Here is a 23,543-nt window from a genome sequence, read left to right as displayed (position 1 = left end):
GCATGAAAGTCCTGTATATAGGGCTTTCAAACTATCCATAACGCGTGCTTGTTCTTCTTCGCTTGCATGATGTGTTTCGACTAGAATCTTAGTGTAAAAACTGTTATTCATACTTTTGTCGCTCTGAAGGGTTCAGAAGCGATGTAAAGTCTACAAAGGCCGAATAGCCGGAGAATCGAACTCCCTCCATGTTCCTGACAGCGAACATATCTGGCTAGTCTGACTCGAGTCCATCGCTATTTTCAAGTATGATCCTGCACGATGTTGAGATGCGACATAATCCAGAAGCTCGAAGTGGCATCGTGCGTGGTGAGTAAGGCCATAGGAAGGCGATGACCGAACTTTCTCCACCACCAGGACGGCGTTAGGTATTCAAGTCAATTGTCAAGACGTTGTGGTGCGGCCTCGAATTCTAGCCATCACGAAATACGATACAAGAGATCAACTTAGTTTGAGAGCATAACCCGACACGGCGGCGATGCGTCTTACCCGAATGCCGAGAACGTTTCAGTCCAACGACGACATGACTGGAACCATCACGGTATCATGATCAACGGGAAAATATCCAATGATACCAACCCACATTTGAAGAATTGCTGTATGGCCAGAGTACATGTGGAAGGGTTGCCTTCTGCATAAGATCAATTTTAATCGAAGTGGCGTGCCTCCTCGGGGTTTTGTCCAACAACGAGCTTAAATTGCGCAGGAACCAAGGACGGGACTCTACGATCGATTATGCGTAGAACCTTACTCTTATTCTCCGAGTGGGCTGGTCCTGTGGATCTTGTGGAGGACGGTTAGTCTGTTAAGTATTTCCATTAAGCTATCGCGCTTCCAGATATCCTGGCCCTATATGATGTACTGCATTGTCATCTAACAATTTTCACGTCGACCCCGTGTACGATATAATCACCTGCCTTCTGTTGCACAATTTCCGTTCCCTACCTCGTACGCTTGCGTTACCTGTGTCACTCTACAATCTGTCTGGCCTGAGCTTGGCTGATCTTTACTTATGTACGAAGAAGTGAGTGAACAGTCTCAACTTGTGTGGTGACACTGACAACAATGCTGACTTTGCAGACTCGCGGCCCGCTAATACTTGTTGGCAACATTGTCCCTTTCGTCGTTGGGTCTTTCTTCTGGGGTGGCAGAGTGTACTCTTGCGCTGCAATACTGAAAACTTGGGGCGGTGATGACTTGGCCTTAGCCATTGGATGGGTCAGTGTATATACCTCACGGCACGACATTCGAAACTGATAGAGTCGAAGGTCTCTGCGCTTGCAAACTGCATCATGGCATGTCTGGCCGTCCGCTATGGTGCCGGAAGACATGTTACCGACTCTGCTCACGTACACGCAGTCCCCTCGACCCAGATGGCCTTCGGGACGTTACTGGTTTATCAGGCTTCTATATGCTTTACGAAGCTATCAGTCTGCGCACTATATCTGCGAGTGTTCACCACCAGTCGTTCTGGTAAACGCCTACTTTATGGTGTGCTTGGCTTTATTATAAGCCTTGCCATTGCAGCCGAATGCGTTAGCATTTTTCAGTGTAATCCAATAAAAGGCGTGTGGAATCCCCTGATCAAGGCGACATGCATCTCGACGATACCAATGTTTCATGTTTATGCGATCTCCAACATGGTTGTGGACCTTTTTCTTATGTCATACGCTTTGCCGAAAATCATGGCGCTAAAGATGGCGCCACGTCAAAAAATCGCCTTGATTGCTACAGTGGCGCTGGGAGGCATACCCATAATTGCAAGCATAATTCGTTGCCTTCGTGTCAGCCAGATCCTCACATCTACTGATCCTAGTAAGTCTTTCCAATGGATGTCAACTCGCAGAAGACTTATCGCATTGCAGCCTGGAAGTCCTATGATAGCTCCAACTGGAGTGCCGTGGATACGAATGTCTCCGTGATCTGCGCATCTGCGCCTGCTTTGAAACCGCTCCTCCGGCAGATTGCCCCAAGACTTATGGGCTCGTCCTTTAGTACCTCCCAGCCGGGGTATAGTGGTGGCTACGGTAGTGGTGGTCAATCCTGGATGGGCACCGGCCGCTCAACTGAGCATGGCTTTGAGCTGCGCAGTGCTTCCAACTATGGCATGCAGCCCACACACAGTCAGACCGAACTTGCTCATACAAATTGCAAGAATGAGTGGTTCATGACCAATGATATCGAAAGCCAAATTGAAGATGATGATCATAGCGACATCAGCAGAGATCACGGCATCACAAAGTCAACGCAGTAAGTCACCTGCAAGTAACAAAGCGATTCACCGGTACTGACATTATGGCAGTGTTGTAATATCCAGCGAATCCAGAACTCCGTGAAATATTTTCTCTTATTCTTTTTGCTCAGATACCCAAAGACACGACTAGTAGATTCAGCACACAGTCAATGAACACTACCTAACTGCGCAGAAGTTGTGAAGCAATATGGTCGTCGGCGAGCAGTTCGCCTCGACAATGTATCCTCTGATGCACTTGTGTGCCGAGGAGGAATAGTCGCACCAATGTAATTGGTTGATGAGATCTTGGACCGGTTTGCTCCGTCTACTGTATGATTCGCCGGGTTGTAGCTGTGCAACTCAGCAGCAGGCTACAATGCTAGAGGCACTCGTACAGTTCGTCAGCGGCTATATCCCTATAGTGCTGGTACACGCTGAGACGAGGAAATTAACGATAATCTCTCCGAGAAGTGCCAAGTGATGTCTTTCAGGACATGGTCAAGGATAGGAGAGAAAGAACCAGGAAGGTTCGAAGCCGTCCAGATGGGGCTTGAAATTGACTACGTGTATGTACGATATGTATACTTTAAATGCTGGTAGTTGTAGTGTACAAGTACGGTACGGTAACTACCTTACCACTAATGCAAGGCCCAAGCCCTGCTTAGGGCTCGCACGGAGATCGGCAGTCCATCACGGACACCCCGCCTAAGCAGCCTTCTCCACTCTCCGCTTTTCCTCTCCAGATAATCTCCACTCCACGCTTCTGCTTTCATGCTCCTGTAGATGTTTGAGGAAATCCACAAGAGACGTTGTTTGTGTTGAAGATGTCGACCAGCACAACCGCTGTGGCAGTGAAGAAGTTGGAATGCCGTTACTGCCAGAAGGCATATTCAAAAGCTGAACATCTAACGGTAAGCCTACAGGCGAAGGTGCTATCTGCAAATATATGTAGTTAAACATAGCAATAGCGACATGAACGCAGCCATACGGGTGTGAGGCCTTTTGCCTGCAAAGAGTGCCATCGCGCTTTTAGTCGTCAAGACTCACTTGCCCGTCATGAGAAGCTTCATCTACGAAGAGATAAAAAAGGGTACACTGGCCAGCAGAGTGTGGCGTCTACCACTCCCAAGTCTATGGGTATACCTACTTTACCCACTCCAGAGGATTACACTGACAATTCATTGTATGGCGAAATTACTGGTGCACAGGACTTGTCGGATTCCGGCTGGATGGAGAGACAGGATATGGACCATATAAGCTTCATGGATGTAACACAGAACAGTGATATCGATTTCCCGCTTATCTGGCCTGATTCCGAAGAGCTGTTCCAGTCTCTCTTGACTGCTGAACCTACTCCTCAGGTCGCTTTTGGCATGTTACCATTGCCTCCCACTTCCGGGCGAGATATTGAGCAGTATCAAGTCGACAAAGAGCACAAATCGACAGCTGGCGCCATCCCCATTGGAGGCGGATATAACGCTGTCAATTGTGCCAGCAGGATGATCTTAAACCAGGTAGGACATATTGTGCATATGTTGCTAAATATGATGACGACTTACAAAGTGTACAGTCGTCCAATGTCGCGGCTGAAGTTGAGGCCTCTTCAATCACCTCAGTCTTCTTGGACGAGTGCCTGCACATGTTCTTCGAGCGCTTTATCCCAACATTCCCAATTCTTCATAGGCCTACGTTCGTTTTCCGCGAGAGCTCTCATGCGCTTCTGCTTAATGCTATTGCCATTGGCTCCTTATACATTGGGCCGAAGAACGCTGTCGAGAAGGGCGAAGCATTATGGCGCCTCGCGCATACCGCGTTGGCGACATCATGGCAATCCATGATAACAAATCAAGGTCCTCACGATGCAGTAAAGGGTCTCCAACTAGTGCTGGCAGCTCTACTAGGTCAGATCTATGCGGCACTATCACGGAATCGTGCTCTACGAACTACTTCTCAGATATTCCATGGCCTTGGATTTTTCTGGGCACGCCATTGTGCTATGTTCGATACGGATCGGTTCTCCAAAGCTGATCTCCCTGAACTTGATGCATCCCACGCAGAGAAAGATCGTTCATGGCGTATCTGGGCTGCTAAAGAAATTCAATGCCGTACATTACTTGCGCACTATATTATGGACGGACAAATCGCCCAGATGTCTGGCGACCCAACGTCAACGCGTCATGCTGCGAACCAATTGGGACTGCCGAGTAGCGACAGTGCTTTCGCTGCAACCAACGCGGATGAGTGGCTCATAGAAATGCAATCGCATTCGGAGACACAGGTCTCGTTTCGCTGCATATTTCGCCATCTTTTCTCACCTACAGATTTGATGAAACAGATTCAATATCGATTCACGGCATTTACTCTTCGCGTCATCCTAGAAGGTCTACAGTCGCTAGTCTCTGACTGTGAGGACATTGACGGCGCTGTTGTCGGGGTTCCGTCCAGATCTGATGGTAGGTAGCCAACACACTACAGCAACGACGATTGGTCATGGCTGACATATATAATAGTGCGTGCTGCCTTAGCTAAGATGTACGAGTGCATCACACATAACACATCGTTATCGGCCGAAGATGCTATGGAGACATTATTGCGATGGCACAGTATATGCCTCGATGCTGCAACGGACTCAGCCCTCCTCTGTCGCCAATTGTGTGCAAGATACAATGTTGAACAGCAGGTACTCGGTGGGGGTAAAAGTATCAGGCCCGGTTTCGATCTCCTACACTGGACAAGGACCGATGATGCTCGCCGTGCATTGATTCATGCTATCACCATCCAAAATATCGTGGAACAATTACCAAGGGGTCGAGCACACGTCATCCACATGCCAAGTGCCCTGTTCGCTGCCGCGACTGTCTATAGTGTCTTCTCTTTGGCAGGGTTTAGTACAATTCATATGCCACTGTCCATTGACTGGAAAGATGCACTCTTCACAGAAGTTGATCCATGCGTCATCTTAGGTCAGCTTTCCGGTTCTGCAGCAACATCTGAAACGAGAAGGTTCGTGCGAGGCGAGCGGCTGCCACCAAGCGGATCCTTTGCTGCGTCGAAAAATCTGCCATATGAGTTGAACTCTATGCAGAAGTTGTTCCGTTGTCTTTCTTCCCAGTGGGGCGTTGCACACGAGATGGAGCAGGTTATTGATCAGTGGATATCGCTCAGTCACTGATCGACGACAATTAAATGCCATATGTAGTAGCAAGTATTGCACTTCAGGCGAAACTTCTTCAAGACAGCTAATACGGATACATGTTATGAGGCAAGGGCTCTGCCGCCACATTAGGTGTACGGGCATTAGCCTCGAACAACCATAAATTCACACCCCACTATGGTGATGAAGCATCGGAAGTGGTCACGACATTTCTATTGAAGCTACAGGCTGTCTATTGCTCAGACTTGAATCGCGTGATCAGAGTACCGATATGCGGCAGGATCTCAACAGCAAACTCATCACCGGAACGAAGATACTCTGGAGGGGTCTTCCCTGCGCCAACTCCAGCGGGGGTTCCAGTGATTATGACGGTACCTGGAGTCAGAGTTGTACCTTGAGAGCAGAAGCTGACTATTCTTGGGATATCAAAGATGAGATCGCTATCGAGCTATGTGTCAGCCATCTGCGTTTTTGATGTGCCTATCCATGACGAAGGGCTACTTACTCTATCCCGCAGTCCTGCATAGTCTTCCCGTTCTTCAATCCCCGGATGCGCAGCTTGCTCGGATCGGGTATGAGGGAAGTAGAGGCCAGGACGGGTCCAATAGGGCAAGAGCCATCGAATCCCTTGCTGAAGCACCATTGGCTTTGTGAGAACTGACTCTTGCGACTTGACACATCGTTGGCAGCTGTGTAACCCAAAACGTAGTCCATGGCATCTGCCTCGGACACGTTCTTACACCTCTTGAATATGATGACTGCAAGTTCTGATTCATAGTCTGCGGTGTCGTCCTGGACGGTAAATTTGGGAATGATTGTTGGTTGAGGGTATGGATCTGCCAAGGAGGTCGAAGGCTTCAAGAACAGGACTGGCTCGGGTGGCGGCGACATCTTGACTTCTTCTGCATGTTGCTTGTACTACGATGGATATGAGCATAGAGGCCACTGGACATGGAGTGTTCAAAGAACGTACATTCAACCCGATGCATCTTACAGTGCCAACTTCTTCTTGCGCAAGGGGAGCCAGCACGCTTTCTATCTTCTCTACCTTGTCCGTGAGCGATCCAGGATTCAACGCCGACTCGCCACTATACACTCGCACTTCCGGCTGTCGTCCTTGATATGTGGCAAGTCCGATATCAGCGTCTGAGTCAACAGGTTCTCCGATGAAGATGGCATCCGGCTTGCCAACAGGCACGAATCGAACCAGACGGCTGAAAGTCATAATGTGGTGAATGAATAAATCAATGTAGTCGACCGCAAGGTATGTATAAACATAGACCTCAATAATCAAATCAAAGCTCAATGACAACACAAGAAAAAGTCACAATTCCCAAGCCAGAAATAATTATCCCACCTTATACAGATACCGACCCAACACCGCCGAGATCGCATAGTCAGGTCCCGCATCCATCTGCCATGCCGTGAATTGGGCAGATCGTGTTGTGATTATCGGCTCGAACTCTGATGTCGGGTGCCCTGAGCAATCCCCACATTCAGTGGGGAAGCCCTGATGCAGGATGTGGGGAAGAGCCGTCGGCCGGAAGCAGAATCTGGGGAGGGACCCGGGCCCTCGCTGCACCGAGACACTGTCTGGATTTCTTCAAGGATGGTTGTACCGACGATTGTGGGCGAGTGCTTGTGGATCAGGCCATCAGGTTCCTTATAACCTGATCTGAAGCAAGCGCCGTCAGAGTAGTGTAGATCTTAGGACGGTGAGAACATTCTACTGTGGATCGATTCTTTAATAATCTGGATTCGATCTGTTTAGGGAAGGACGAACTCATACCGTGACCAAACTAGCCCTAATTACTCCAGATACGACGAGGTACTTGTTCTGTACCTGGAAACCTTCACGATCAGTGCGTGGGGCAGTGGCCTTTGCATTTCTCCCAAGGTAGCGCTCTTGCAGAAGCGAGATGCGGTGTATGTGGTCCCGATCCCGGCCTCTTCAACAGATATATGTATAAGTGCTATTCGTAGAGTATAGTCCTTGCCTCTCAGATCACATTCTCTAGAAGCCGTTCAAAATGTCAGGCAAGCAACCTCTGGGACCATTCAAGCTCGTTACCGTCAACACAGCTCCCGAGCGGGCAAAGCGGCTGATTGGTCGGGTTGTCGAGGATGTCAAAGATCAATACAACATCATCCACGCCGGCAATGCTGACAGTAAGATCATGTTGTCTTGATGAATACGTCTGAAGGATACTGATCTCTGGGTGCTATATAGGCCAAGAGCAGGTACGCGCAGTGGTAGAAGAGCACAAACCAGACATGCTTGTATGCAGAAGGCTTTCCTATAGCAAGACAATGTGCTGACGCATAAACAGTTCACGGCATCAATGTGGACCCCAGAGCAAAGTCAACAAATCATAGCAGAGGCTAGGAGCATCGTACCCAATCTGAAGACGTTTTCCCTTCCACAAGGGCTACAGGTGGAGAGAGGGCCTGACGCTGTGGTCGAGTACATAAAAGAGAACCTACCAGGCTTGCTTGAGGCCTGAGGGGCATGAACGAGCTTCTGGAAGACAATACGAACTGAGACATTTGGCGTGGTCTCGAAGGTGGAGGTCTCTTGGGTGGTTATACATTGTACTGGATGACATCGACATTTGCGATCGGAAAGTAAATCCGTGAAGCGTACGTTGAATTATGCCGCCGCCTTGTACACTTGTTCGATGACGACTGGTCGTCACAACGATATGTTCACCATCGCTCTATTTGAACGGCAGCCTTTTCTTTGGATAAACATCCGCATGGAAGCAACACTTAACCATGACTGAGAAATGGAAGATTAAGGCTTCGAGTAATACTGCATCTGAAAAAGCAAGTCACGGAGAGATATTTCGAGCAAATGCCGGCGATCAAAGCTTGGTATTCGGGCTTGTCTGAAATAGATTGAGCATTCGAAGTCAAGCTTGATTATGCAGTACAAATACAGACCATGACGTAGATCCTTGCTAAGAATGAATGGGCCTGACTCCAACCGTGCCGCCTCCACTCTACGAAGTGTTCCTAGCGCACGTCATTGAATTGGAATTCATTGTCCATATGGACACTTTTACAGGTATGAAATATGCCCTGAGGCATAGCGGGGAAAAGAGGAGGTAAGGGGCGATGTGTTTTTAGAGTTGGACAATAGCATCATCTCCAATGCGCGCTACACGGCCTTCCTTGCACACGCCAACTTCCCGTGACTTCATTCTTGATACACCAATGGGGATTTTGTCATTGCCATTCGGATGAATCGGATTCTCAGTTTTGTTCCTCACACTACCATCTTCCATCTATATCTACTGTTCGAGTATCTCATTGCTTCGAAACAAGTCCGTACCGTGCGTCAAAGACCTATAGACCGAGTGCTCCATCGTCGCTCTCTTCTCTTCAAGACGACTAGTGACGCCATCTCTTCACTCCTGCTGTTACGTCTTGCAGTTTCCCTCGTCCCACCGCCTGGCTGTAACAGTATTGCTGCCATCAAGCACCTGAACAATGGCGGAGTTACACCAAGCTTTGCAGATGCTCAGTCCTGTAGAATGGTCTGACGTGCCCGTCGACAACCTCGAGCCCTTTTTACGACAAATATTCGACGCTGGCGAGATAATATGCGACTCTGTACCGCCTCCTGCTGGAGGTGTTGACTTTGCTGAAGCCAAGCCTGTACACGCAGAGCCGGACAGCGCATCGAATGCTCAGGAGATTGTCGCGTCTGAAGCGCGAGCCGCTCCTCCACACCCAGATCACGCAGACTTACAGAAAGCATGGGGGAAACCCCTCAAGGTCGGCGCGAAAGAGAACCCGTTGGGTATTAGTGTTTACAAGATGGCTGGAAAGGACAGGAATGGTGCCTGGTTTGGCCGCAGAAGTGTTCATGAGGGTATTTCCTTCACCAAGTTCAAGAAGGCTATGCAGAGGGAATTCGCCGAGTCTCTCGCTGTCCAAGGAGGACCTGGAGAGGGCAACGTTCGAGGTATAGGTGGTGACCAACGGCTAGAAAGGAAGAAGGTGGATGGAGTGGGTCAGCTGGAAGTCTATCAGCTCAGTGCTCAATTTCCGGGGCCCACCACACCCAGAGAATTCATCACGCTGCTCTCAACGAGCGAAGAGGCATTGACGGAGAAAAGCTCCCAGGAGCGCGAGGGTCACAAACGCCTTCCGAGGCATTACATGGTCGTCTCAAAGCCATGCAACCACCCCGACGCTCCCGAACGAAGCGGATACATCAGAGGATACTACGAATCCGTTGAACTTATCCGTGAAATCCCAATCCACACAAAGCCAACTGGCGACGATAAGGACTCATCGAAAGAGCAGGAGGTCAATCCGGTCGAGTGGATCATGATTACACGCAGTGATCCTGGCGGTGGTATCCCGCGCTTCTTGGTCGAGCGCGGTACTCCAGGGAGCATTTGTGGCGATGCCGTCAAGTTTCTGAACTGGGCATGCGCAAAGGGCGAGATACCCGGTCCCGACGACGACGAAGAGGAGCAGAAAGCCGCTCAAGCCAAGCACATCCAGCAATCCTCAGCGTCACAGGAGACGAACAATGCGGCAACGACCAAATCGCCTGCCCAAGCACACGCACAGGAAGCACAAGGTGGAATGTTCAGCTCCATCACGAATGCCATCGGAGCTGGCATCGAAGCCTATGCGCCGGCTCCTATTGCCACGTACACTCACAACTATATGCACCAAGAAGATGAGGATGATTCTTCATCTGACTCATCATCTGACGACTCTTCCTCTTTCGCATCCGCCCAAGAACGTCCAACATACCCAACGCCACAAGCAGCAGGTGTGCCAGAAGTGGCAGGCGTTAGAGCGTCCACGGACACACTCAACATGTCAAGTGCATCGATCGGCGATACACCTAGCACCAGAAATCTACCCCATACGGACAAGGAGCTTAGGAAACTGGAGCTGCAGCGGGAAAAGCTGGACCAGAAGATTACAAAGAAGAAAGAGGCAGAGGACGAGAAGCTGAAAGCAGTGCACCACAAGGATGATTCCGACCTCAAGAAGGCCAAGGAGAAGCACGACAAGGAGGTCAAGAAGCTTGAGGCAAAGCGCAAGAAAGAGTTGGCCAAGATCGAGTCGAAGAAGGAGAAGGAGAAGAGGAAGGCCGAGAAGAAACAGCAGAAAAACCTTGACCACGAAGCCATGTCCCGCGTGTCCCGCGAACGGGATGACTTCAGAGACCAGGTCGATGCACTCAAGAAGCAGAACACGACGATTTTGCAGCAGTACGAAGAGCTCCAACGCGAGAACGCACTTCTGGTTCAGAAACTCAGTCAAGCGGCAGGCGTGGACGCTGTAAAGGCGTTGATAAAAGACGGCTAGACCCAGTGCATCAAATGTAGCATACAGCGGGAAAGGCTAGAGAAGGTTCATGAAAGTTATGATGCTATAGTAACATGCACAGGTCAGGCTCGATGGGGGTTCCATGTTACGAGACGTGTCTAGCACGTCGCTGACAGGGACATGGAAAGGACTTTGTAGGACGATAGAAAGCAACCCGATTCAACACACGCGAGAGTCGTAATACCTAATTCGATCCTTTCGCTACGCTGCTGCAGTTTCCCTTATTTCTCTACATTCCGTGAAGCTGTTCATGGACTACGGACGCAGCGGATTTTAGATTGGAGGATCTACCGGAGTACATCCTATCTCATCTAATCTAATCGTGATTATAAATAAAGTCGAAGCTGTGTTCGCATTAGTAGTTGTCGATGATGCTGTTATAACCATAATCCATTACTAACACTCTATCTTCCTCCACTCAAAGCAGTCGAGGTCACAAAGGTACCAAGACACATATACACAAGACAAGAAACTACATATCTCCATGAGCGCAAAGATGCTCTCACGCGCGCTGCGCGTCGCCGTCTTCTTGCCTTCGAGGCGAATCGTCACCTCTTACTCCACATGCCGCTGCTTCACCACGACTGCTCGGATACCAAGTGGCGGCCCAGCATCAACAGTGTCGGAGACGGAAATGTCACATTTCTCCAGCCTGGCCTCATCGTGGTGGGATCCCCACGGTCCATCACGAATACTGCACCTCATGAACCCCCTACGACACACCTTCATCCAGCGATGCAAAGCCACCACCAACGAACAACAACAACCCACGCAGTCCAAACTCAAGTACCTAGACATCGGCTGCGGCGGCGGCATCTTCGCCGAGTCCGCCGCTCGCCTGCCGACCACCGAGTCCGTGGTAGCCATTGACCCGACGTCGCAAGTCCTCGCCGTCGCGCGCCAGCATCAGCGCACCGACCCGACGCTGATGGAGCCCGGACGCCTGACATACCTCAATACCGCGATCGAGAACCTGCCGGTGCCGACAGACGCCCGTGCCGGCGTCGATGTTCTGTCGTTGTTCGAGGTCATAGAGCATATCGAGCAGCCGGGGCCGTTCCTCGAGCATTGTCTGCCGCACGTTAAGCCCGGTGGATGGCTGATCATGAGCACGATGAGCCGCACGTGGACGAGTTGGGCGACGACGATCTTTGCCGCTGAGGATCTCATGGGGGTTGTTCCTAAGGGCACGCATAATTGGAATCAATACATCAATGTCGATGAGATGAAGGCGTGGGCGGCGAAGCAGAAGGGCTGGAGTCAGCCGGTCACTATGGGTGTTGTCTATGTCCCTGGTGTGGGCTGGAAGGAGGTTAATGGAAGTGCTTCGTGGGGGAATTATTTCTTCGGCATACGGCGAGATGGATGAAGAGGTACTGCATACATCGTAGTGGTTTGCATTAGACGATGTGTATGACCATGGACATGAAACGTCAGCCATTGGAGTGAGTGTCTCCTGGCTTGCCATCGCAGCGTTACTGCCTCCTCCCCCAGGCTGCCGAGCGACAGGAACGAAGCGCGGAGAGATCCTCCAACTACATCTCCTCTGGGCACAACAACTTGGCTTCAACCGAAAGAATAGAGGGCAAGCACCACATGAGCTTGCGTCAAGCATGAGACAGCATAACAAAAGCACAGGCGAACCCAGACCCCGCCACAAGAAGTTGGCAATATAAATATATTACAAGACACCAGATACCATCTAATACCCCCAAATTACCCCTCCGTCATCGCCTCTTCTCAGCAAGTTCTGAAATTCTTCAGTCCGCTGGCGTGGCCGTCCCCATCAATGCAAACAACATAACAGAAGCAAGGTTCAAACATCGTTGAAGCTCTTTCGACGATGGCTTGCATTATTTTCTCGCTCGGTACTGTATCGCAAGGGAGCCTGCTCCGTTACAGACCCTCGTAGCTCTTGCTTGTCGACTGACGCAAATTCTCGTGTCACATGTCGACGGAACGAATTCGATCCGTCCTTAAGAGGGGGTGGCATCCTGCTTGGGCTCATTCCATAGCAGGTAAGACCCTTTTAAAAAGTGGCAACTATGCGCCGTGCCAGTGGGTGACTGGGAGGTTGAGTGGCGAGACTGTCAATTATTACGTCTGCCGTTGCCGTCGTTAATAGTATAAGTGACGTCGAAATGTAGTTCACATTTCCCTCACTACATGTCTTCTGTCACGGATTTGCGATCCGCCATCTTCGCTGTAATTCTTGGGCTCGTCGCATAGCTGCACTTCGCGCCTGCTGTTCCATTTGCGCTTGACTCTCTTCGTAGTCGGGCAACTCATCGTCCGACGAGTTTCTGTGCGATTCATGCGGGCTAGCGACACTGGCATAACCATCATCGTACCCAAACGGATCTGAAGCGTGAGATGACTCATGGAACGACTGCTGGGAAACCTGGGGAGTGGAGTACTGCGTTGCATACTGTGAAGCGTCACTCCCTAGATGGTCGACATGGACTGTCCCTTGATCGTCCTCGGGCGCGGAAAACGATGTCCTGTAGGTGCGTGGGAAGTCTGGACCCAGGCCAAAAGTCGCTTCTACAAATAGCTGATAGTCTGCATTACCACGGAAGGCCGGCTCCTCGTAGTACTGCGCACGTATCGGTGAAGTCTTGTACTCTTGATATGACAGCGCAACAGGTTCGATGTCCTGGCGCCTGTTGCGTATACCTGGATGGCTAGCCGAGCGTCGTTCATGTTCTGGAGAGAAATGGCGATCGCTTGTCCTGTAAATTTCAACCTGAGAAGTAGTGCTGCTTTGCCTATCACGTCTTCTGTAGACACTATCGCCAGGTACAGACCGCCGCCATTGACCTCTCGTGACCCGGGACTCATGAAGATTGGGGTTATGTTCTGTCATGCCAGTTGCTTTGAGTTGTGATAATGGATCCGGTATGGTCATGCTGTTGTCATTGTCATAATGTACAACCGAGGGCCGGGAATTCGTGAGATCGGTTCGCCGGCGCCCAATGTTTGGACGATAAGGCTTCGATGTGTCCCATGGTCCTGAATATGGAAGTCGAGAACTTGGCGCATGGTGATATTGCCACTCATCGGGGAAACCTCGACTTGAATCCATGCACCCTCAAAAGCCAACACCAAGCCTCGGTGGATGATTATGTGTTTGCGGGAGAGTCGCCGACCAACCAAAGATACACAGTGGACCCGGCTAAACAAAGACGAGTAAGATTCCTTGTTGAAGCTGGAGGGATTCTGCGGCTTGCCAGCATGTGGCGGAAGGCCGCATATTAGCTCAGGCGCATCAGGTAGATGTCATTTCCAAAAAAAGAGATGGGTAGGTGTCTTAGGTCAGTGCGAACTGCTAAGACTTCACGACAACCGTCTGGAAGCGGGGGAATACGATATCCTTTAATGGAAGGCAATGTACTAGTGAATAGTTGAACGTTTGAACTTTGTGGAGATAAAGCGGTAAGAACAATTCGTATACTCGGGGGTCGAGCCGAATGAGGTGTTTCCTTTTGCTCTGATACGATTGACCACCATGCGAACAAGCGGCCGCAAACCAGTCGTGAAAGTGGACCTACATTTACTATACAAGCAGTGATAGTCTCATCTGTGTGTTGAGCGTTCCTACCGAAGGATGACCCAGATCCGAAGAACCTGACTTGACTACACCTCGGTCACGAGGCTGATCCTGATAGTCATCATCCTCATGATGCCTTGTTGGTGATAGTAGTATGGACAACTGCCGCGAGGCTGTATCTCGGATAGACTACCATACGGCGGTCTCGCCAATGGACCTCGACTGTTCCTCACTGACTGAAGAAACAAAGTCTCCCCATGACTTGTGGAGCATTCCCGGACACACTTGGACGGTACTGTACCTATATTTAGGTCGCGAAGTCCTGTGTCGTACAAGCAAGTGTGAAGTTCTCTGCCGACGGGTGAGTCTTGGCTCTCAGCCTCGGCATCGACGGCTTAGATCGCGAGTCAGATCGTGATCCACGAAATCATTATCTCAGCTACAGTCGTTCATTATCTTGATACCTTCCTTGTACTCATCTCGTTTGTTGTGTAGAATGCAGCTGTAGCTGAAACTGAGGTATCTGGCTCGGATCATCGCCGTTGTACGCACTGTGACGTTCCGTGCAGTCAGGAATTTGTCTGATATGGCTGAAGCGGCAACGACACCGCCGGAAAACTGGAGCCAACAGGTAGTACACGCAATTGTACTGTGGCCACAGGGGCAAAAGAAAAATTCTCGCATGTGATTTCGTCCTGCTCTGATAAAAATAAGATGTGCTACGTACTCAAGGAGATTATCACTTATAGCAGAAGGCACGGTCAAATCCTCAGATAGACCGGGCACTCGGTGGATGCGGAAGCTGCGGAACGATAGTACGACACTCTTTATTATCTCTGTGATATTTACATATTCATAGGTCCTCGTGGCAAACTCGAACTCGGTCTAAAGGTTCTTCAAGCAATTCTGTATCGAAGATGTGTGGCTTTACTTTGTGGCTACTTGCGACACACCGGGCGACAGCAATTCTTGATCTTCGCGTTGAAGGCGTATAACACGCGGCATACCTCACCCTGAGAAGGGCTTGAGAAGGGATATATCCCGTGCTGAGTATGTATCTGCATGCACCTGTGTTGAATCCTTGATATCTGGCATTAAGTATGATCGATCCTAGGTTCTATTGATGTTGGTGTTGGTGTCGGTGTCGACTGCAAATCATAGTACACACAGCTCACAGTATGCCATGGAGATTTGCGAAGATGTTACATTCTCGTATACTCAATGTACTTTATGATGATAAAGGATCATTGACTTTGCACATCGGCGGTGTGAGGAATCAGACCGACGTTGTAGAGCACACACAACAACAACAACAACAACAACAACAACACCAGCAGTGGAATCAGCGCTTTATGCGGTCGACAGATGACCGTCGCAATTTTTCCGTCCTGCGAGTCAAGTGGAATCTCAAATCTTGGACAAACATATCAACGGAAGCAAGCTGTAGATCTCACTCTAAACAGGAATAGGTCCAAAATTCTCGGTGTACGGTTGATGAGGTATTTCGCGATTGACATTATTATTAAATATTTGTTGTCATATTCGAAAAATAATTTCTTTGACGGCAGTTGACATTGACATCGATATGTAGTGAAGTGCGTACGTGGTCCATGGTAAAGCAATCGATAAGTCAAGCCGAGGGAAATAACAGATAGTACAGTGGTGCCGCAAGCTTTTCAAGGTTGCGCTGGCTTTTGGCATCCGTAGCGGAAGACGAGACGGCACAGCCAAAGTTGGGGAGAGCGCTGACCCCCTCTGCTTCAGCATTAGCCGGCCGAGGCGACTTGCTTGCCCCAGAAAGGTCGAAGGTACAGTGAGGTATGTAGGCAAAAGTAGATAAGGTCCTAATGAATCTCGGATGTGGTTGGAGCTGGTCAGCTTGCGCATGACGTCTTGGCATTGGCCGACTTCACATGGTAAAAGCCGGTCACAGCACAACAACAACAACAACAACAACAACACGCCAATGGCTGTTCGTGTTCTGAGGCCAGAGTGCTATGGTTCGAAGAAGGATATATCGACAAGGAAGAAATACGATTGGAAGCACACGGCTAGGAATACAAACAGCAACGTATGGGTTCGAGACGCAGCGACCGGGAGCTAGAGCCCCGAATAATCCCGTCGGCCGCTAGGTTGAATGGCACGGACCATCCCAAGCGCAGTCGCTCCCTACTCAAATTCTTCCTTTTTCAACCAGTTGCTCTCTGTTCTCTCCATCACACACACTCTCCACTCTTCTATTCCCTTAATACCCCATTTCATTCAGACAAAATGGCAAAGGGCGAGGTTAACCAGGTACGTTTAATCCGTCAGGCGCAATCGCCGTCCAGATGGAGCTTGATATGCTTGATCTGGAGCTCTCTTCGCAATTTTGTGCTTTTTACTGATTCTCTTCCGACAGGCCGAGAAGTCCTTCATGGGCATGCCAGGTAAATATTTACAACCCGCGCGCATCATCACACGGCCCTGTCCACTTGATTGAGGGCAGGTGAGCGGGTGAGGTGAAAGCGATAGAGCGAGCGCTACACACTGCGCTGGCTGGGGGTCACTGTGTTTTCACTACCAGCTTTCCTCTGGCACGCCTCCAATGGTGTCGTGTGTCCAAAAAGCAATGGACTCGCACGCTCTATCTGTCATCACACCCACCCTACGTGTTTGATGTGTCGTGTACAGCAACATAATATGAATATCAGTACTAATATATGTGATTTACAGGCTTCGTTGTCGACTTCTTGAGTAAGCTTTCCCTATTTTCAGCGACTTCCGCTCAACGGAACTTTGCGCGTATCAAGACGCTTGCTTGAACAAACAACAAAAAACCAAACCTTGCACAAATACTGACGAAACCCAGTGGGTGGTGTCTCCGCCGCCGTCTCGAAGACCGCTGCTGCCCCCATCGAGCGTGTCAAGCTCCTCATCCAGACTCAGGTTCGTCTTCCCGTCGCCCTTGACAAATTGGACATTAGCTGATAACCATGTAGGATGAGATGCTTAAGACTGGCCGTCTTGACCGCAAGTACAACGGTATCATCGAGTGCTTCAAGCGTACCACCGCCGATGAGGGTGTTGTCGCTCTCTGGAGAGGTAACACTGCCAACGTCATCCGTTACTTCCCTACCCAGGCTCTCAACTTTGCCTTCCGCGACACCTACAAGTCCATGTTCGCCTACAAGAAGGAGCGTGATGGATACGGCAAGTGGATGATGGGTAACCTTGCATCCGGTGGTGTAAGTTTTTGTTTTTGTTTCTTGTCCATTTGACATTTGTACTGATCTGCTATATCTAGGCTGCTGGTGCCACTTCCCTCCTCTTCGTCTACTCCCTCGACTACGCCCGTACTCGTCTCGCCAACGACGCCAAGTCCGCCAAGAAGGGTGGTGAGCGTCAGTTCAACGGACTCGTGGACGTCTACAAGAAGACCCTCGCTTCCGACGGTATTGCTGGTCTTTACCGTGGTTTCATGCCTTCCGTCGCTGGTATCATCGTCTACCGTGGTCTCTACTTCGGTATGTACGACTCGATCAAGCCTGTCGTCCTCACCGGTAACCTTGAGGGCAACTTCCTCGCCTCTTTCCTCCTCGGTTGGACCGTCACCACCGGTGCTGGTATCGCTTCTTACCCTCTTGACACTGTCCGTCGTCGCATGATGATGACCTCCGGTGAGGCCGTCAAGTACAAGTCTTCCTTCGATGCTTTCCGCCAGATCGTTGCCGCCGAGGGTGTCAGCTCTCTCTTCAAGGGTGCTGGTGCCAACATCCTCCGTGGTGTTGCCGGTGCCGGTGTCCTGTCCATCTACGACCAGGCCCAGCTCCTCATGTTCGGCAAGAAGTTCAAGTAAACTACTCGCTCGAGCAACCCGACAAGTTCAAAATGGAGCACACAAGCTCTGTACCGTCTGACGATGGACGACGGACATATGATAAATTGGCCAATCTGGCTAGGGGCCGAAATGGGGGTTGGGAAAGGTGTTTTGTGTGCGCCCGGGTTGTAACATTACCCACCGGGCGACGTCTTTCCTCATGTATCACAATAAATTCTTTTACATTTGTCTTTTCCATCAATGCTCGTTCCGGTCCAATTTGTGTGTGAAGCAGATCTCAGAATTGTATATTGTTTTCTGTCGGTAATCTGCGCTTTGCCCCCCTCCCCCTTCAGCCCCCGGGGCCTCCGCAGGTTTGTCTCCAGCTGTCAAGATCGAGTCACGTGCCAAAGGTGGTTGATAAGGGTTCAAGGTGTCCCTACGTCACTGTTGGAATGTTGTCACCCCGCCCCTTGCAGCAACAAGGGTAGGTACAAAGATGAGGAGATGTGTGCGATCTCTGGATCCTTCTTCACCTTGTATATGGAAGTCTGCTTGAAAGTGTCATTGCCATCATAAGACGAAAGTCCACCATCAATCATGCCTCCCATACCAATCTACACCGACGCGCCCATCACACCCACCAAAGCGAATGGCGTGACTCCCCAAACAGCAGGCACCAACAACAACTCTCTAGGAAGTGCTCTAGCAGGCCAAACAGTAACAAACGGCACTACGCAGCCGATCTCCTACCCAGCCGCACAACCAGGCGCCACAGCCGCAGGTCCAGCTCCCACAGGCTACGCAGCGAGGCCTGCAGCAGCACCAGGACCACATCCAACCGCGACGAGGACGATTCCCGTCGCAGAAAACAATGGCCCCGCGGCGCCCCAGCCGGCCGCTCGACCCCTACCTCCCAATGGCGGCGGCGTCGCGACGATGACAAGCACTTCTGCAGCAGCTGCAATAGCAGCAGCAGCAGCGGGTCCACCTCCCCCTCCTGCGCCGTCTCACGTCACGAGCCTGCCGCCCCAAATGGATGTTCCGCCCCCAGCGACGAATTACGCGCCTACACACTCTACTTCTACCGCGACCGCCACCACATCCTCAGCGGCTGCACCGACAACAGCGACGACATACAACTTCGGCCCCGTCGCGCCGCGCCCGACATCACAGTACTCGGCGGCCGAGCCCGCGCAGAGCCATCCGCCAGGCTACGTGCAAGACCCTTTCAGTCAGGAGATGAGCGCTGCTCAGCGCGCGAGTCTCGAGGCGCAGGAGGCTGTTGATGGAGGGAGAGGGCGGAATAGCTTTAGTGCGTTGATTGGGGGTGATGATGGGTTGGGGAGGGGAGACGAGGGAGTGGGAGGGGTTTGGGGCGCGGTCAAGGGGTTCGCGAGTGTGGCTGGTCAGAAGGCTGTTGAGCTGGAGGACAGCGCTTGGAAGAGAGTTAATGGGAAGTGAAGGGGGGGTCTGGTCTTTCTTGGGGGATAGGGGGAAGAATCGGGTGGGTTTGGGATGTTTGAAGGACTTCGGGGTGATGATAAGTCAATGGCATTTTTCTGGGGGTGGTGCGAAATGAAATGATGCAACAGTATGACTCTTGCTGAAGAGCAATGAGAATGACGGAAAAAAAAGGCCGCAGAAAAGAACGCGCCGTATTATTGACGACTTTTTGTACGATTAGAAATCAGGTAGTAACTGAACATGAACCGCCGATGTGTTTTCCATATCGTACATGACCAGAACAGACATGACGTGTCTCAGAAGCACTTGTGTCTGACTAGCACACAAAGTGTTTCTCTCGCGATCTGGCCTAATAGATGCCCGGCACGATCTTCCACTTGACGATACGGCAATACTCGTCCCACGACTTGCCGTACTTCCTGGCACAGTTTGCGCTGTCCCTGTTCTCGCGATGGACGAGCAGAATGGCAAAGTACAACATGTAGAAATAAGTGATCGGGATCGCCGCGCCAGCCATTTCGTTGTTGGGGCCTTGAGAGACGACCTTCTCGCCGGTCAGGATGGAACTGCGGATGGCGTAGCCGGCCATCCAGGTCGGTAGACAGTACGCCCACGACATGAGCCAGTCGCCAAAGTAGTTGATGTGGCGAGCTGTACCCCACCAGCCGGAGATCAAAAGACGAGTGCCGCGCTTGGTTTCAATATACTTGAGATGGCTGTTCACACAAGATCAGCAAGCGGGTCAGGATATGGTGAAAACGACAGTTGTCTCACCTGACACTGGGATCATTGGGATTGGTCCTGAAGCGGTTCTTCTCGCTGTTACTGGCACGGAAGATGTAGTAACCGGCAAAGTAGACGGCCATGATGAAGACGCTTCTGGCCGTTCCAAGCTTGACAGGATGGATAGAAAGGTAGCGACCCTGAATGCTGTAGATGAAGGGGACCCACACAAGATCTGTTTGGGAGGTTCGATCAGTAAGGACACGTCAAAACAGGCAAACGCGCATGGTCTACTCACCGCCGAAAGCCAGCATGAACCCGAATCCATCAGTAGTAATGTCCATAGTGGTCAGTATGGCAGGCTCGTTCCAGAGCGCATCGAGGACGTAAAAGGCTTGTGTGAACGTAACAATGACTGTCGAGATCTCAGGTCAGTCAAAACTCGGAAGGCAAGGTTTCGAGGACTGTGGTCTTACGAATAGAGTCAGTGATATAGCCATAAGTTCCATACTGTCCCATGATGAACGCCAGGTTCAGCAAGATCCAGCCCAACATGCCGGGTCTAAGCTCCATCCAAGCCTTGATATCGACTTCTCCGCAAAGAGGAATCGATATTCTCGGATTGAGCTCGCGGCCGATGAACCAGTCGTAGATGATGTTCCCTGTGACACCTCCTGCGGCCAATTGACGTTTGTTTGGATCATTAGCCTTGACAGAAAACGAGGCAACGTAGACATATGTAGCCAGCGCATAAGAGATCAGAATGTTGGCTGTCAATATGCCAATGTAGTTCTCGTGGATGAAGGGCCAAAGTGGAAACTTGGGCCCCTGAAGAGCAGTGCCAGCCGCGGCGATTGTCAAGGTGAACACTGCAGAAGAGAAAGCTGCCCAAGAGTCAGTAATGCGATTCTCATGGAAATCAAAGCAGATTCGGACCATTGAAATTGTACTTGTGTCTTCCTTGATCATTCTGTAGTTCAACGCCCTCGACTTCACGTGCAGGCAAGACAACATTGAGCACAAGACTGAACGCATAATAGGCCAAAGTTCCAAGGATGGCCCTGACACTACATAGACCGGAGAAGCCTGGCCATCCCGTCTCAGCTATCAATTTATCGAGGGATAAGGTCGAAGGATGTAAGAGCGATGGCGGAGGAGCTCCGGAGACATCATTGCAGAGGAAAGCGAAAGCATAACAACCAATGGGCAGGCCGAACGAGATCAATGACGCGCCAATTGGACCGCCAAACTCGTAGCCATGCTTTTCTCTACTCGAGGGAGACATGTCCTTCGGCGATTATATGTGAGCAAGCGAAGAGTCACGCGGTACTGTTGTTATAGACCAACGAGTAAAGTAGACCAAGACGGGCTTCCATAAAACGCGGTTTGTCCAAGAATTATCGGACCACTTTCGAAATTGCGGTAGCAAAGCATAATCCTGCATGGTGACGAGATACATATTCAGGAATGGACAGGGAACAGTATATTCTTCTTCACAAACACAATGAAGTTTGAGATGTTTCTATCTCTTGCCATCCTAAGTAACATGCCATATAAACAGAGTACAATAAATGCCGCCCAAGGTGCATAACTACTAAATCTATTCGTGCACATGCTATTGGCTATACGAGCATCCATCGCGCCGCTCGAGTCTTGGGTCGATCGGACATGACTATTGCCAAAGTCCGAGGCGGGCAAGGCTCAGGTTACCTTATTGCAGATAGCACCAAAGGGTAAAGTAGCTAAATAATACGTAGCAAGGCAATAATATAGTGGGCCTGATCCTGATGGTCAGGCCCGTTCCATCCCGTCGATTCCTCTTCACTAGTAATTACCGTATTCCATCGTGATACTTATCGTAGTATAATAGCAGATCATGCGTAGGTGCGTTGAACTTGACTGATTGATCGATCATCACCTTCGCCGTCTGCCACGAAATGCAACTGTTATACTATTCCCTCGCCATTGCGCTGCCCGCACTGGTGGCTTGTTCTTCGTCATCGTCAGACGATAGCAAGAAGCAGCCCGCGCGCATACCATGCACCATCCGCTCTCCCACTTCAGGCGCTTTCTTCGATCTCAACCCAATCCACCTTGAATTGTCCACCAAGAAAGATGCGCGCAACGAGTCTTGGACCGCGCGCGGCTGGGACTATGGCGCCAACTTCACCCTCAACTTCTGCGGTCCCGTCCTCGAGGATGTCAAGGATGTCGTTGGTGTCGACGAGAAGCTCTGGCGCAACGTCAGCGCCTACTACCAGTACGATGGCAAGACATACAGCATAGGGTATGTGTTTTGTTCTGCATCAAAGCGGTCGTGTACTGATATGCCTCTCACAGTCAGCAAAACTCGGAGCCCGTCTTTCGAGGTCGCAAGCTCGTGTTGAACTACACAGATGGATCGCCGTGTCCTTCTACAATACCGCCCTCGGCGCATTCACGCTCTCTTGGCGACTACATGTCAACGAGAGCCATTCTCGGCGACGATGATGATGATGACGACGACGATGATGATGACGACGACAGGAAACACAAAGAGAAACCCCATCACGACGACGACGATGACGACGACGATGACGATAAAGACACGAAAAAGAAGAAGCCAGTCGACGCCCACGTCCGTCGGAAAAACACCATCATTTCGTTGTTATGCAGCAGCGAGCCTCTGGCGCCACTCATGACTCTGTCCTTTGTGGCCTCTCCAGACTCATGCACCTACATCTTTGAAGCCCGCTCGTCAGCCGCGTGTGGAGGTGTCGAGACAGCAAAACAACAACTGGGACCCGGAGGCGTTTTTGGCGTCATCGTGCTCATTGCTGTTCTGGTGTACATCGTAGGAGGATGCGTCTACCAGCGCACAGTCATGCACCAGCGAGGCTGGAGACAGCTCCCCAATTACGCTCTGTGGGCCGGTATTGCTCGATTCGTCTCTGTAAGCCATTCTCTTCCCTTTTTTGCTACCTACCTCTGGCGACCCGCCGAACTGACATGCCTACCAACAGGACATATTTGTCATTGCCACCTCATCATGCGCACGATGCCTGCCAGGCAACAAAAGATACAATAGACTGAATGGCGCCATGGGGGGATCAGGAGGAAGTGGAGGACGATCAGGAGGACGTTCTTCCAGACGTGATTCTGACGACGAGAACAGACTTATCGATCAGTTGGATGAGGAGTGGGACTCGACTTGAGCCGTCTCCGTTTCTCCCTTTTTTGTTTCTAGGATCGGCTCTACAACTCCACGCAACCCGCG

The 23,543-nt window shown here is 50.7% G+C and overlaps 11 protein-coding genes across 11 annotated transcripts; 8 read left to right on the top strand and 3 right to left on the bottom strand.

The window, feature by feature from the left end:
• Window positions 1–1,685: 1,685 nt before the first annotated feature.
• AAFC00_004734 (uncharacterized protein) lies at window positions 1,686–2,336 on the top strand (the record flags this gene model as incomplete). The annotated part of the gene is made up of 3 exons (XM_069348574.1): window positions 1,686–1,815; window positions 1,866–2,250; window positions 2,303–2,336. The coding sequence occupies 3 exons, from the start codon at window positions 1,686–1,688 to the stop codon at window positions 2,334–2,336; spliced, it is 549 nt and encodes a 182-aa protein (XP_069196840.1).
• A 721-nt stretch (window positions 2,337–3,057) lies between these two features.
• Window positions 3,058–5,405, top strand: AAFC00_004733 (uncharacterized protein; the record flags this gene model as incomplete). The annotated part of the gene is made up of 4 exons (XM_069348191.1): window positions 3,058–3,144; window positions 3,202–3,747; window positions 3,804–4,686; window positions 4,744–5,405. The coding sequence occupies 4 exons, from the start codon at window positions 3,058–3,060 to the stop codon at window positions 5,403–5,405; spliced, it is 2,178 nt and encodes a 725-aa protein (XP_069196839.1).
• Window positions 5,406–5,619: 214 nt separating this feature from the next.
• AAFC00_004732 (uncharacterized protein) lies at window positions 5,620–6,612 on the bottom strand (the record flags this gene model as incomplete). Its single annotated transcript, XM_069344419.1, has 3 exons — window positions 5,620–5,827; window positions 5,893–6,305; window positions 6,361–6,612. The coding sequence occupies 3 exons, from the start codon at window positions 6,610–6,612 to the stop codon at window positions 5,620–5,622; spliced, it is 873 nt and encodes a 290-aa protein (XP_069196838.1).
• Window positions 6,613–7,417: 805 nt separating this feature from the next.
• AAFC00_004731 (uncharacterized protein) lies at window positions 7,418–7,891 on the top strand (the record flags this gene model as incomplete). The annotated part of the gene is made up of 3 exons (XM_069344418.1): window positions 7,418–7,556; window positions 7,618–7,667; window positions 7,718–7,891. The coding sequence occupies 3 exons, from the start codon at window positions 7,418–7,420 to the stop codon at window positions 7,889–7,891; spliced, it is 363 nt and encodes a 120-aa protein (XP_069196837.1).
• Window positions 7,892–8,879: 988 nt separating this feature from the next.
• Window positions 8,880–10,727, top strand: AAFC00_004730 (uncharacterized protein; the record flags this gene model as incomplete). Its single annotated transcript, XM_069344417.1, has 1 exon — window positions 8,880–10,727. The coding sequence occupies one exon, from the start codon at window positions 8,880–8,882 to the stop codon at window positions 10,725–10,727; it is 1,848 nt and encodes a 615-aa protein (XP_069196836.1).
• A 517-nt stretch (window positions 10,728–11,244) lies between these two features.
• AAFC00_004729 (uncharacterized protein) lies at window positions 11,245–12,117 on the top strand (the record flags this gene model as incomplete). Its single annotated transcript, XM_069344415.1, has 1 exon — window positions 11,245–12,117. One exon carries the CDS (start codon window positions 11,245–11,247, stop codon window positions 12,115–12,117), a length of 873 nt encoding a protein of 290 aa, XP_069196835.1.
• An 807-nt stretch (window positions 12,118–12,924) lies between these two features.
• Window positions 12,925–13,614, bottom strand: AAFC00_004728 (uncharacterized protein; the record flags this gene model as incomplete). The annotated part of the gene is made up of 1 exon (XM_069348190.1): window positions 12,925–13,614. The coding sequence occupies one exon, from the start codon at window positions 13,612–13,614 to the stop codon at window positions 12,925–12,927; it is 690 nt and encodes a 229-aa protein (XP_069196834.1).
• A 2,955-nt stretch (window positions 13,615–16,569) lies between these two features.
• Window positions 16,570–18,136, top strand: AAFC00_004727 (uncharacterized protein; the record flags this gene model as incomplete). Its single annotated transcript, XM_069344414.1, has 6 exons — window positions 16,570–16,593; window positions 16,700–16,727; window positions 17,014–17,034; window positions 17,150–17,226; window positions 17,280–17,525; window positions 17,585–18,136. 6 exons carry the CDS (start codon window positions 16,570–16,572, stop codon window positions 18,134–18,136), a joined length of 948 nt encoding a protein of 315 aa, XP_069196833.1.
• A 561-nt stretch (window positions 18,137–18,697) lies between these two features.
• Window positions 18,698–19,561, top strand: AAFC00_004726 (uncharacterized protein; the record flags this gene model as incomplete). The annotated part of the gene is made up of 1 exon (XM_069344413.1): window positions 18,698–19,561. One exon carries the CDS (start codon window positions 18,698–18,700, stop codon window positions 19,559–19,561), a length of 864 nt encoding a protein of 287 aa, XP_069196832.1.
• Window positions 19,562–19,913: 352 nt separating this feature from the next.
• On the bottom strand, window positions 19,914–21,572 carry AAFC00_004725 (uncharacterized protein; the record flags this gene model as incomplete). The annotated part of the gene is made up of 5 exons (XM_069344412.1): window positions 19,914–20,280; window positions 20,339–20,522; window positions 20,586–20,702; window positions 20,764–21,171; window positions 21,224–21,572. The coding sequence occupies 5 exons, from the start codon at window positions 21,570–21,572 to the stop codon at window positions 19,914–19,916; spliced, it is 1,425 nt and encodes a 474-aa protein (XP_069196831.1).
• Window positions 21,573–22,224: 652 nt separating this feature from the next.
• AAFC00_004724 (uncharacterized protein) lies at window positions 22,225–23,481 on the top strand (the record flags this gene model as incomplete). The annotated part of the gene is made up of 3 exons (XM_069344411.1): window positions 22,225–22,574; window positions 22,628–23,219; window positions 23,290–23,481. 3 exons carry the CDS (start codon window positions 22,225–22,227, stop codon window positions 23,479–23,481), a joined length of 1,134 nt encoding a protein of 377 aa, XP_069196830.1.
• Window positions 23,482–23,543: the final 62 nt, after the last annotated feature.

Source organism: Neodothiora populina (assembly GCF_041146345.1).
Source record: "Neodothiora populina strain CPC 39397 chromosome Unknown canker_contig_3, whole genome shotgun sequence".
Lineage (NCBI taxonomy): Eukaryota > Fungi > Ascomycota > Dothideomycetes > Dothideales > Dothioraceae > Neodothiora > Neodothiora populina.
The sequence above is the reverse complement of the archived record's forward strand: the minus strand, read 5'-3'. Positions and strand labels throughout refer to the sequence as shown.